The sequence below is a fragment of the Typha latifolia genome, chromosome 5, assembly GCF_019914945.1.
Source record: "Typha latifolia isolate L0001 chromosome 5, TyphaL0001v2, whole genome shotgun sequence".
In the NCBI taxonomy this organism is placed as follows: Eukaryota; Viridiplantae; Streptophyta; class Magnoliopsida; order Poales; family Typhaceae; genus Typha; species Typha latifolia.
Window position 1 is genome coordinate 5062284 of NC_133090.1, and position 14200 is coordinate 5076483.

General features: G+C 38.6%; 1 protein-coding gene across 1 annotated transcript in view; it reads right to left on the reverse strand.

Moving 5' to 3' along the window:
* The window catches only part of LOC140788824 (uncharacterized), a 29231-nt gene extending 15680 nt beyond the window's left edge, over positions 1–13551 (reverse strand). Inside the window, exons 1-2 of the mRNA XM_073138295.1 lie at positions 13399–13551; positions 10497–10671 (exon numbers count right to left, since the gene is read on the reverse strand). Coding sequence (XP_072994396.1) covers positions 10497–10599 — 103 coding nt within the window. The 5' untranslated portion in view covers positions 10600–10671; positions 13399–13551. The remainder of the gene's footprint in view (positions 1–10496; positions 10672–13398) is intronic.
* Between the last annotated feature and the right edge of the window lie 649 nt (positions 13552–14200).

Genomic DNA, 14200 nt, shown 5'->3' on the forward strand with positions numbered 1-14200 from the left:
TTACATTTCAGTAAGGTTAATTGCAAGGGGTATCCAATCAAAAAATAAAGATTTTAAAAGATATAGATACAAAAATGTGTGTTTTAAGGGGGTATACATGCAAATATCAACTTTAGAGGGATCAAAAGAAGAATCAAGTATGCAGATTCCAATCTCTTTCAGATCAGATAATTTCTCTTTACCTTCCACTTTTAATTTGTCCTATTCAATTAAAATTTAAAAGGTTATCAATTTCTAGCATTGACAATAACATGGCAAAAACTCATAGGCACATACTTTGTCAATCAGAGTTATCTGAAAATTATTCCTTGATTAATGCAAAACACAATATTATTTTCTCAAGTTGTATACATAGAAAAAAGTTTTTACCAATTTAAGAAGATTTCTTGATGCGGACGTCACTGATAGGACTCGATGGCGTGTGTACCAGCGCAGGAGGCGCCGATAATTGATGATCCCTCCTATAGGGATTTGGTTATGATTTTTATTTATTTGGAATGTCTTTTGTTTATTTCCTATGTAGGGTGTCTTTTGCTTAATTCTATTGTAGATCTATATATAGACCCGTTATATTTTCTTTTGAGGTTAATGAAAGTTTATATGAATTTGCTCTCTAGAGAATTTTGGTGTGAAATCATTTTTAGGGTGGAGGTGTGAAACTTCATTCCTTTCTTTCTTACTTTCCTCTATCTCTCTCCACCACGTTTTACATTATTTTTAGTATTAGAGCAAAGGATCTCAGTTTATGAACATCCCTCCTCTTGGATTCTACGCCGCTCCACATTTGTTCTTCGCACGACCAATCGCTCCACGAACACCGAAACGTTAAGAAATCCGACACACGATGAGCGAAGAAATTACCGTTGACGAAGAATAAAAAGAGTCCGTTATCATAGCAAAATCACCATCACGTAAGATGCCAAGTCCTTCAAAAAATTAATTATTATTGCATTATTCAGTAATCTACTGCCTAGATCCATCTTTATTTTCATTATAGATTGAAAAAAAAGAAGACAGCACGTCTCTTTTGCTGTAAATATATATATATATATATTCAAATTTTCAATATTTTGAAATTTCAAAATTTCTATTTTTGGCTCTTAATTTCTGTTAAAATCCCAACAAATTCCTTCTTTCCCAAAACTTCCTACCAAATTTTCTTTTTCTTCTCAACATCCCAACAAATCCTTTCTTTCCTAAACCTCTACCAAACAACTTTTTTTTCTTCTCTCCAATATTCCTAATTTTCGAAATCCCCTCCCCCCCGTAAAGTGAAACGAACCCATTCAAATCAGCCCAAACCCATTAGCCACCCAACCCAAACTCACTCACACCCATTAACCCAAATACTTCCAACCCAACGCAATCCCATTAAACCCATCAAGCTTAAACCCAAAACCCATTAATCCAAAACCTATTAATCTAACCCCTCAACCCGTTAACCATCTTCATCCCCAACCTCCCCTCATCTCACACCGAGCCCTAGCCCAATTCCCCATCACTACTGTCGCGACGCCGTCAAGTCCCTGATGACGTCGCCTCAACGACGCCTCCCCGACTCTACCCCGCCCCGACAATGCCGCCTCGACACCGTCGCTCCACCCGAGGACGTCCCCCTCGATGCCATTGCTCCATCCAACGACGCTGCCTCAACCCGTTTGCTCCACCTGACGACGGCGACGCCGCCGCTACCAGGACTTCACGACAGCGACACCCTCCTCTGCCGCCAACTTCATTCTTCACCGGCAACGCCGTCCCTCTTGATGCCTGCACCCATCACTGACGACGCCGACGTCGACACCCATGCCTTGATCTCCCGTCACCTTCACAGAGATTGACCGCTACTACCAAAGGGAGTGATCGTCGTGCCTTGTTCCCCACCGTAGCTGACTGCGACCATCACCGCCGGACCGTTCAATCTCTCCACTGTCTCAGGCAATGCCGTCGATGCTGCCAACATTGTTGTTGAGTTATTCATTGGTGCTGGACAAAAGGGACCTGCACCACAAGTAATAGTGGATGAAGAGAGGAGAAAGAAGAAGGGTGAAAAAAAAATTAAATTTCATTTTTTCAAATAGTCAGGTACACGCTCTTTTCATCGTATTAAATATTTTTTGGCCATCTTTTTCTAGCATCATCTCTAAACTTTTATCAGTTCTTGCTGTTGATGGGTTCTTGTACCAAAAGGTCGGCTACGGAATAATTCCTTCAAGATTTAGATTTATTACAGGAATCTGTCAGCGCAATCGTGGGAAAATATTTGTCAGATATTCTCTTGTAGTCAGAAAATTACGAAACTAAATGGATTAGATTCGTAACTCCCTGATCTACAATTTTCGTATTTACGCCCTTCGCAGATTCGAACTGCAACTGGAACGAAAACATGAAATAACGTGAGTGATGGTGGTGGTGACATGTGGAGTGGATGTTACGGTTATGGATGATTATGGAGATGAAGGTGGAGGGTGAATGTGGTTAAAGGATATAGACGAAGAGGAAGAAGTCGTCGAGATTAGAAGTTAGGAGAGTCCTTGCCAACGGTAGAGGTGGTAGGTTAGTGAGGAGGGAGAGGGATTAAAAAAAAGATAGAAGGCAAGAAATCAATAATCCAATAGCATAATAAATTTGGCTGCCATCCACATATTTATAGAGGCTAGCTAACAAGTCCTAAAACAATAAGTAACCCTAATTCTAGTTGTGTGTACTCTCGGAATCGATGAAAATGTGCACACAATGCTTTCTAACGAGTCTGTCTACCCATAACATCCTCAGTGCAGAAGTACCCGAATATGCATGCATCGATATTTCAGCTTGGATATCTTTCTCCGCACCCTCCACAACAGCCTCTTCATGGACCTCCTCTAGACACTCTCCATCATCAACAACCTCATCATCCTCCTCGAGACCGTCAATGAGCATCACACTCCCAATCGGTTTAGAGCACCGATGACCGGGAGTGAAATATTCATCGCATCGAAAGCAAAGACCCTTCGCTCTTCGCTCCTCCACCTAGGCAGGTGTGAGAGTTTGAGCGGTCTTGTGCCTCCTCTAACATCGGAAGAATGTCTCAAAGGTAGTCATGGTCTAGTACTTGCAGCCGCTGTTTTTTAACCCACAGAATCTCTAGCCGACGTTCTAGGTGCAAACCGCCTATCTTGGTTGCCCCAATTGGTTTTCGCTGTCATCTTTAGAGCCTTATGCTTTTGCTCTATCCTCACGACCTTCTCAAAGACCTCCTCAAGAGTAGTAGTACAAAGAGCACGAACATCCGCTTGTATCTCCTCTCGCAGCCCTAAAATAAATGTGCTCATTAATGTCGGTTCGGGCCAAGGTGGCTCACAACAACTACTAACTCTTTCAAACTCAGCTTGGTACTCCAATACGATCATACTCTGAACCATCTTGCTTAATGTGGCAGCAAAATCTTCATATGCCGCTATTCCAAATCTGCGTGTAATCCTCCTACAAAAGTCAGCCCATCCTGTAAATCCTCCACTACAAATAACCGATTTATACCAATGCAATACCGTTCCTTGGAGGTGAAAGCTTGCCATCTGGACCTTTGCGTCCTCCGTTGTCCCTTGACAATTAAAGTATTGTTTAACTTGAAACACCCAATCCGTTGGATCACCGCCTTAGAATTTTGGAAAATCCAAACATACGGTTTTCCCACGAATAGCATTGTCGAGTTTGCGAAAGATCTGTGGTTCAGGTCTGAACTTTTGTGCATGTTGATCACCTTCTCTAAATCCTCGAGCACGTCCATCACCATCTCCAAAGGGATCAACCTCATCCTCAAAATGCCAATCCTCCTCATCAACGAAGCGCACCGGTGCCACACGTCTCTAGGGTTCCACCACCGCCGGTCTTGGATTTTGTATCGGAGGTGGGGGATGATGTGTAGGCATAGGTCAGAGGGAATCATTGACACTAACATGTCGCACCTAGACCTGTGGGGTATCGGATCGGTGTGGTTCCATCGCTGGTCCTTCTTGAGGTACCGATCTTCGTCGAGGAGATGACGAAGTCGATCGGTTCATGATATATTCCTTTAGATCATTGTGATCCTTTTGTATTGCATCAACTCTATGCAGCAATATTTGGAACATACCCCTAAGTTCATCCGCCAAGCCTATATTCACACCCATGGACGTTGGTTGACTCGGTCCTGCCGTAGTCGCTCCAAAGAATTCAGCCTCACGATTAGGGTAATCGTGGGTTGAGTCTTCTCTTGTCGGTGTGCTCTCCATTGGTCTCCTTGTTGATGTCATCTTCTTTGTTTCCACCATTAATGGAGGTCTGAGGTTAACCTGGCTCTGATACCAAATTGATGGGTTCTTGTACCAAAAGGTCGGCTACGAAATAATTCTTTCAAGATCTGAATTTATTATAGGAATCAGTCCGCGCAATCATGGAAAAATATTCATCAGATATTCTTCTGTAGTCAGAAAATTACGAAACCAGGTGGATTAGATTCGTAACTCCCTGATCTACAATTTTTGTGCCCCTTCGTAGATTCGAACTGCAACTGAGACGAAAATACGAAATAACGTGGGTGATGGTGGTGGTGATGGGTGGAGTGGATATTATAGTTATGGATGATTATGGAGATAAAGGTGGAGAGTGAATGTGGTTAAGGGATATAGACAAAAGGGAAGAAGTGGTCTAGATCCTAAAAAAGATGGAGAACTCAACAGTCGAGAGAGATAGGTTGGTGAAGAGGGAGGAGGGAGAGGGATTAGAGAGAAGATAGGAGGCAAGAAATTAATAATCTAATAGTATAATGAATTTAGCTGCCATCCACATATTTATAGAGGCTAGCTAACAAGTTCTAAAACAATAAGTAACCCTAATTCTAGAGGATTCCCGTCGATCGCGTTCGAACACGCCCGATCGCGTTCGAATGCACAAAAGACGTTCTCTATATGTGCGAAAGCGATGCAGATATTCGAACGTGGCGTTCGAACTCTCCTGACCGCGTTCGAACGCACTTTTCGCGTCCTCTATATTTTACGAATCTGATGCAGACGTTCGCAAAGGCGTTCGAACGCGATCCCTCCTGCGTTCGAACGCGATCCCTCCTGCGTTCGAACGCGATCCCTCCTGCGTTCGAACGCGACCTATAGGAATTTTATTTTAATGAAAATAAACAACTAATGCAGTAAGTAAAGATCCTAACTAAATGTATCAGCTGTCCACATATAGTGAGGGAGAGATTACATAAAAATCTTATATGCTTTAGTCCTGATATTAAGAGTTGAACTGTGTCGAATAGAATATTAGTATTATGCTAATTTTTAGAAAAAAATTTAAAAGGTTTGGCATTTATTAAATGTGACTTTTGTTTAAAAATTATTAAATCTTGGCATTAGTCTTTGAATCTCCTAATTAGAAATTTAAATTCAACTAAAGTATTCACTTTTAAGATTTTCTTAACTGCATATCATATCATATCATTTAGATCAAGACATTTGTATTTGGATCAAATTTAGGGGATGTCTGCATTCCATTAGGTTAGACCACTATTTCATTTTGTTTAAATTAGCAAGCATAAAATAAAATAAAAGCAATACTTAACGCATTCATTGCATATTAGTGTATGCCAACACGTAGAGGTAAGGCTTATCTCCGAAGTGATTGAAGTGAGTCCAGCAGTAGCAATATGGATCTCGAACTTATTAAGAAGCTCGACGATATTATGGGTCAACTAGGTATCTTAGCTCAACAAGTTAGAGATACTTAGGATACTTTGCTTAAGTACCAACGGGTGACCAATGAATGACTACATAAGGTAGGAAGACCCCGTGAGCACACCGCTCCTCAAGATAATTACTGCCTTGACCCTGAACGTGGTGAATCTCCTACTCCTTTACCTCGTCAACACTTTCAAGGGAATAAGCGAGATCCTGATGAACGGTACTTTCAAAGCATTAAAGTTGATGCTCCAATATTTGATGATCATTTAAATTCGCAGTACTACTTGGACTGGATCAAAAACATGGACCGTTACTTCAAATGGTATGATATGTCGAAAATCCATAAGGTCAGGTTTGCTGCCATGAAATTGACTGGGCAAGCAAATCAATACTGGACCAACGTTGAGATTTTGTGAGATTAGGGGTGAGCTTTCAATTGAAATTTGGGCTGATATGAAAAATGAACTAAAACGTAAATATCCCACACCTTATTATTACCCTAGACTTCCAAACAGATAGAACCAACTTACCCAAGGGAGTAAGTCAGCTAAGGATTACGTTGCAGCTTTTGATGAACTGCTAGTTCGGTGCAGCGTGATCGAACTGGAAACCCCTATGCAAATCTTGTCCAGATTTAGGACTGGCCTGCGCGAAGATTTGAGAAGTGAACTTTTTGCCCGTAACATTGATACTTTGGAAAAAAACCTATAGCTTAGTTCAAGACTTAGAGGAGTCCAAACCTAGCCACATCTTAAGGAATTACGAAACAAGACCTTAACTATTTGATAATGAAGTGCATATTTATGGTCGTTTAAATATCTGCATGTTTGAACACGAAGGTAAGAAGATCAAAATTCTTCCATCACAGCCTAGAAATGGTAAGGTGGAAAAAAAGTCTGATCCCATCCACTCGAACAGTAAAGTCAGCTTGATTAGTGTGCGAGGCATTGAACGCGAGATGAGTAAAGGAATTCCTATTCTGATTCTTGCTGCTCGAGAAATCTTGAATAAGCCTAATAAATCGATTCCATTTGAAGCCACTGTCGTGATTGAGAAATTCTCAGATGTCTTTTCGAAGGATCTCTTGGATAAATTGCCACCAATGTGAGATATTCAACATGCTATCAATTTCATCACGGGTGCTTCTCTTCCTAACTTGCCTTATTACCGACTTAACCCAACTAAACATGCTGAACTCAAACGACAAGTTGACGAGTTATTGAGAAAAATCTTTTTGAAGGAAAGCCTTAAGTTCTTGCAGCTCCCGCATTGTTAACACCAAAGAAAGATGAAATTTAGCGTATGTGCGTCGACAGCTAGGCCATTAATCGAATAACGGTAAAATATCATTTTCTCATTCCTCATTTGGATGACATACTAGACATGATGGCAGGGACCACGATCTTTTCAAAAATAGATTTAAAAAGTGGCTAACACCAAATTCATATACGCCCTGACGAATAATAGAAGACTACGTTTAAAACAAAATATGAGTTATATGAATGGATGGTCATGCCTTTTGGCTTGACTAATACTCCGAGTACTTTTATGAGAATGATGACTCAAATATTACGACCTTTTATGGGACAATTTTTAGTCGTATACTTTGATAACATCCTTATATACGGTCGATCTCGGGAGCAATATATAGATCATCTTCGTCAAGTCTGCGCTGTCTTGAGGAAAGAGCAACTGTATGCAAACCCTAAGAAATATACCTTTCTGACAAACAAAGTTGTTTTCTTAGATTTCATTGTTTTATCTGAAGGAGTGTCTATTGACCTTGATAAGGTTAAAGCTATTAATGAATAGCCTGAACCTCGTACCATAAGAGACGTGAAAAGTTTTCATTGGGCTCGCTACCTTCTATCATTAGTTCATCAGGGGATTTAGTACCATTATGGCTCCAATAACCGAATGCCTCAAGAAGGGTGAATTTGAGTGATCAACAAGTGCCACTAGAGCTTTCATTGAAATCAAGAAGAAAATAGTGGAAGCTCCTATCATGCAACTCCCTAATTTTACTAAAGTTTTTGAGGTTGCTTGTGATGCTTCTGGAGTTGGTATAGGAGAAATTCGGAGCCAAGAAAGTCATCTCATTGCCTACTTTAGTGAAAAGCTGAATGAAACTAGACAACGGTATACCACTTAAAATAAGGAATTTTATGCTGTGGTTTAATCTCTTCGCCACTAGAGACATTATTTGCTCCCTCAAGAATTCGTAATCTTCTCTAACCATGAAGCTCTTCGTTACTTGAACTCCTAAAAGAAGCTTAATGCTAGACACGGCAGATGGGTTGAATTTATCTAGGACTATACATACACCTTGCAACACAAATCTGGAGCAGACCAACAAAGTGGTGATGCACTGAGTCGTCGTATGATTCTTCTTCCAAAAATGAATGCAGAAGTACTAGGATTTGATAAAATCAAAACTGAATATGAATCATGTCCGAATTTTCATGAAGTTTACAATTTATTAAGCAACGGAGTGACTCAAAAAATAGATGGTTTCATTTTGCAGGATGGTTATCTACTTAAATCTCGAAAGTTATGCATTCCCAGCACCTCGTTAAGGGAAATTTTAATTTGGGATTTACATGCGGGGGGTTTAGCAGGACATTTTGGGCATACGAAAATTATTAAAGCTATGAAACATCGATTTTTCTGGCTAAACCTAAAGAGAGATGTTATGAGACTTGTTAGTCGATGTCACGCATGTCAACTTACTAAGCAGCGAAAGCAAAATACGGGATTGTACACGCCTCTACCTATTCCTAATTGTCCTTAGCAAGATGTTAGTATGGGCTTCGTACTTGGACTTCCAAAGACCACCCGAAAGCACGATTCTATTCTTGTGGTAGTGGATCGATTTTTAAAGATGGCCTACTTTATACTCTGTTATCAAACTTTTGACATCTCTCGAGTTGCTAAAATCTATTTTGATGAAATCATTAAACTGGATGGGCTATCAAAAACTATTGTATCAGATAGGAATATGAAATTCACTAGCTATTTTTGGAAAACCCTATAGCATAAGATGGGAACCAAGCTTCAGTATTCAACCGCTTTCCACCCACAAAATGACGAGCAAACTGAAGTAGTCAATAGGAGTTTAGATAACCTACTGAAAACTCCTGTCGGCGAGAATCAAAGAGACTAGGATCAAAAACTGCCAACTGCTGAATTTGCATATAATAAATCTATTAATAGATCAATAGGTCTAAGTCCAACTAAGGTAGTATATGGTTATAAACCTAGACAACCTATAGATCTCATTCCTATGTCCCAACATTTATAGATTGTCTGAGTCTGCGTCTGCATCCGCATCACATATTCATGACTTGCATCACATATTCATGACTTGCATCAAAATAATACCAATTATAAAATTCAAGCTGATCTAAGAAGAAAATTCAAAGAATTTAATGTTCAAGACTATGTGATGGTCCGGATATGTCCGGAACTGTTCCCACCCGGAACTGTCAAAAAGTTGCATGCACGAAGTGCCGAACCTTTTAAAATTCTCAAGAAAATTAATGATAATGTTTATGTTCTAGATCTCCCCAATGATTTCAGCATCAGTTCTATTTTTAATATTGAGGATCTAGTAGCTTATAAAAGTCCAGATTTTACCCCAAATAACCCACTAGATACTGAGCCTACTATTGAGCCTGTTTATGAGAGACCCTCTTTACCTTCACTTTCCAATATTCTACCTAACACAACAGACGAAATTGATAAAATTTAGATGATGAGATTATTTCAACTAGAGAAGGTGAAACACAACGATATCTAGTACGTTGGAAAGGATGACCTACATCTGATGACACGTGGCTTGATCGCCACGATTTAGAGGTGCATCACTCTGATATCTTAGAGCAGTATGAGAACAGCAGAGCAGAGCAGAGCAGCAATTGTCGAATTCTTTTACCAATTTAAGAAGATTTCTTGATGCGGACGTCAATGATAGGACTCGATGGTGTGTGTACCAGCGCAGGAGGGGCCGACAATTAATGATCCCTCCTATAGGGATTTGGTTATCATTTTTATTTATTTAGAATGTCTTTTGTTTATTTCCTATGTAGGGTGTCTTTTGCTTAATTCTATTGTGGATCTATATATAGAGCCGTTATATTTTCTTTGGAGGTTAGTGAAAGTTTATATGAATTTGCTCTCCAGAGAATTTTGGTGTGAAACCATTTTTAGGGTGGAGGTGTAAAACCTCATTCCTTTCTTTCTTACTTTCCTCCATCTCCCTCTCCACCACGTTTTGCATCATTTCCCTTCTGAAAAACTGAAGCATAAGGACTAAGTTACAGCAAAATCAAGCAGTAATTTTTTATTCTCATAGAAATGAATTATTAACAACACTACCATTTATTAAATTCTCACCAACAAATATATTACTAATATATTGTTACTCCCCTATCCTAAGACATCATATAAATAAAATAAGTCTTTAGTATGATACAAGTTACATTCACCCAATTATCCATCATAATTCAGCAGAAAACAAACAACCATGAACAATTCAGAACAAAATTTAGAATAAGATGATCTGCAATTAAGGGCTAATTCTGTATATGATCTTCATATCTTCCTACGCAATAATCATATAAAGTGCATCCAATCCACCTCAGACAAGCATAAAAGAATTGAAAAAAAAAAAAAAAGATTCATCGAGGCAAGAATGACAATTTGGAAAAGAAGAGCGTTTCGTGAAAGAAGATGTATGACAACATATGTGCATGGAAGGTTGTTGAGATGCGTGGAAGGAGAAGGAAGTAGAAATCTCACACTTGAGAGAAGCGGTATACTGTGGGAAGCAAGGGGAATCTGCGATTCTGGCAGCGCTTGGATATGGTGGAGAGAAGGCAGGAGAAGAAGATTGCGACGCCATGGTTTATTGGCTTTTTATTCCAACACAAGCTTCAATAAATAGTTGTTTTGCACATGGGAGCGGAGCAATTCTCTGAAAGGAAATGAAAATTCATTAATCCAAGGTAGCCATAACCCAAAATGACTTTCATTTTGCAAATAATTCTTTTTTCCAACCTTATTGCAGGAATAGGTGAGGATTTAAACTATTTTTAGAAATAGATCTGGTTTTGTTTGGTGCAAAATGTACCGCTTTTAGACTCATCTTAAAAACAATTTTCTGACATAGATAGCATTTTTGTACAAACATCCTATGAGCCAAGAGGCCCATTTTGAGAGCATATGAGAGCAAAACTATGTCATCAATGTTAAGACACAAATAAAGCAACTAGATTGGTTCAACAGTAAGCATCACAAGAAAGGAATACAAGATATCAAAGCTCTAAAGCATAAAACAAAATACATCAAAGCACAGCCCTAGCAGATGGACAGACATGAAGGACCTAATATTAACTTGCGGCTCCGTCACAATCCAGTAGTTGAAGCTGCACGGTCCTGTGAATTTCCAAAAGGCAAGAGAAGATTCCCCAACCAACAGAAATCAACCAAATAAATAGAAAAATAAAGGAAATTATAAAGCCACGCCAAAAAACAAAAGGGTCTAATACCCACAGCCACAACAGCGAGGTAGAAGCGGCAGCGAACGGTGATAGGCAGCGAGAAAACCTACACGCCACCACAATAACCGACACAGAACAGAGGAATGGGGATGGAGAATGCCTATAGATTGGCTGCAGTTATTATAGTGGCAGCAATGGCGGGGCGAATGGGGATGGAGAATGCCTATAGATTGCACTACTCTATTGTCCCCTAGTATAGGTTTCCATAATTGACATTTCACTAATGAAGTTAATCTTTATATCACCTAAATCTGCCAATTCATCAAAAGTTTTGATTTAATATTCCACACCATCTTCCAAATAAAATCCCGTATATATATACATACATATATATATATATAATTAATAAGTACCCTATTGTATTGTTGTGCAACATCATTTGTAATGCGTAATGTTTGCAAATGAGTAGATTATCAATTATCTAATACTTTAACAGGTTATGTATATCATGAATTTAATTGATAGAATAGTCAAAGAGAATATGATGTCATGCATTCTCAAATCCTCTTTATCTTAAATGCATACCCATGCTCAAGATCACTTTAACAAATAAGGTATGAATAATATGCTCAACCTAATTACCTCTATATACAATTGTACAATCATGTTGAACGTCCAAACAAGAAGCACACACAATATTTACATAATTTATCCTATTTTGAGAAATGTGTTAAGAGATAAGACTACTCACTGTGTAATTATAGAATACTCAATAACTACTCTTCACATCAAATGGACGTCACTGCCTCACTGGCGAGGTTCGCAGAGTCTTGAATAAGGGGGTTTAGAATCTAAAATCATTTATGTAATATAAAGTTAGTCTTTTATCTACCTAAATCAATTTGGAATTTTGGATACAATACAAGAGTTCATTGGATTCATAATTACTCATATTATTCTTGTTTAATAATTAAATTTATATTTTGATATATAATTCCCATAATGCTAATATTAATTGGTAATTCTAGATTAGACATATAATAGCTATTCTCTTTTCGTATAAAACGTATAATAGAAAAAATACATATTAAGTATAAATAAGAAAATAAGTATATAAGAATCTAAGTATAATTTAATCATTCTATGATTATTACTCTTATGTAAAAGTCTGCATTAGTAAGTATATTTATATACAAACTCTTATAGTTATGCATAAATCAGTCATTGTAATAGTCCTACCTTGCACAAAATATTATCAAAAACATTTACAATTCATAATATAATTCACATTAGCTAAAGAAAATAAAATGAATAAGAAAAAGAAAAAGGAAAAGGAATACATCAGCTATAATGTTGGGCTCGACACACCACTGTTTCTGCTACAGCACTAAGCCAAGTATAAATTCAATTATTTATAGAACTTAACAAATAACCGAAACATGCTTTACAATTCTTAATCGCAGGATCTTGATTCAACGTGATTATCACATGTTCTGCCTAATAAATATGCAATCAAAAAAGCATTTCTTAGTCCATCGTTAATTAACCTTTGAATGCAGAAAGCCATCTCTGTTTCCTCAGCAAAACCTAAAAAAATTTCATATTTCTCTCTCTTGCCCTACAAATCGTCAGATGCGAGATAGATGGAAATCTGTCATTTATTTATGGGGATAGAGAGGACTCAATATTCCATATTTATATCTTTATCTCTACGATCCATCGAAGTAGAGTTAGATTATGAATCTAACCCAATTACTCTTATCCAATAATGACTATCTAATGAATCCTTATCAAATTTAGATTTTATAGATTTTATATGGACCACATCAAATAGGTTTATTAATTTCGAATTTATAATTAATTCCAACACCAAGCCCAACACTATTCCGACTATTCCGAGCACAGCCAGCAGAAAACAAGGAGACGGGAGGAAGAAGAAAGAAGAAAGGAAAGAGGAAGGAAGGGAGAATTAGGTGGTGTCGCCGGCGGCCACGGCCGCGCGATGTTGCGGTGACGAGACGGCCGGGAGGAAGAAAGAATAAGAAGAACTGAAAGAGAGATAAATGAGAAAGAGGAGGAGGAAATAGGCCACGGGGGAGCGGTCCGGCCGGTGCTGGCCAGTCAGCGGCGGGCCTCTCGCCTGCAGATCGGCTCCACAACCTACCGAGCCGAAATGAGAGAGGTGGAGAGAGATAGCTTACCGGGAGAGGTTGTGAGAACTGGTAGAATTTACCCGGCGGTGGTCAGAAGTGGGCGGAATCGGCGACCACGCGAGAGAGAGATTAGTAGAGAGACAATAACAAGAGAGAAGAATAGAAAGGCGATGGGGGGAGAGGTTGTGTCATACGTGGAAGAAAGAGAGAGAAAAATAGAGATAATAATTATAAAAAAAATTGGCATGTATATGTATGTGTGTATTTCAATTTTACTTTCTCCCTATTTTATAGTTTTCATTATAAATTCTCCTAATTTCACTATTTTTTATTGATTCACCCTCGCCTAAAGAACACTAACATGATATGATATGTTCCCAATTCATACACAAAATATAAATTTATTTTAAAGGAAAATTCTTCCCAATTCATACACAAAATATAAATTTATTTTAAAAGAAAAATCTTCGTGAGACTAATTGCAAGGGAAGAGCTATTATCATTTTTTAAGCTCTTCATTCTCAACTCTTTTTGGAGTGCAATTCTTGAAGTATTTATTCCTCTCCTTACTACGATAGCGTTAGGATCTTTCTAATATTGTAACATCTACCACCAAATATAGTGGAACTCAGGTAATGTCTATGTGACATGTTGGTCAATATTTTAACGCAATAATGTAACGCCCCCGCCCGACATGGGCACGTGCACGCCCATGCGCCCACAAGGCACGCGCGGCGCACGCGACATGAAAGTTAGAGACTAATATTTTAGAGCGTTTCCTCAACTTTTCACCTTAAGAATAAGATTGGGGAAGCGTGGTGGGCTGATACACTTAGTTAGGATCTTTTCT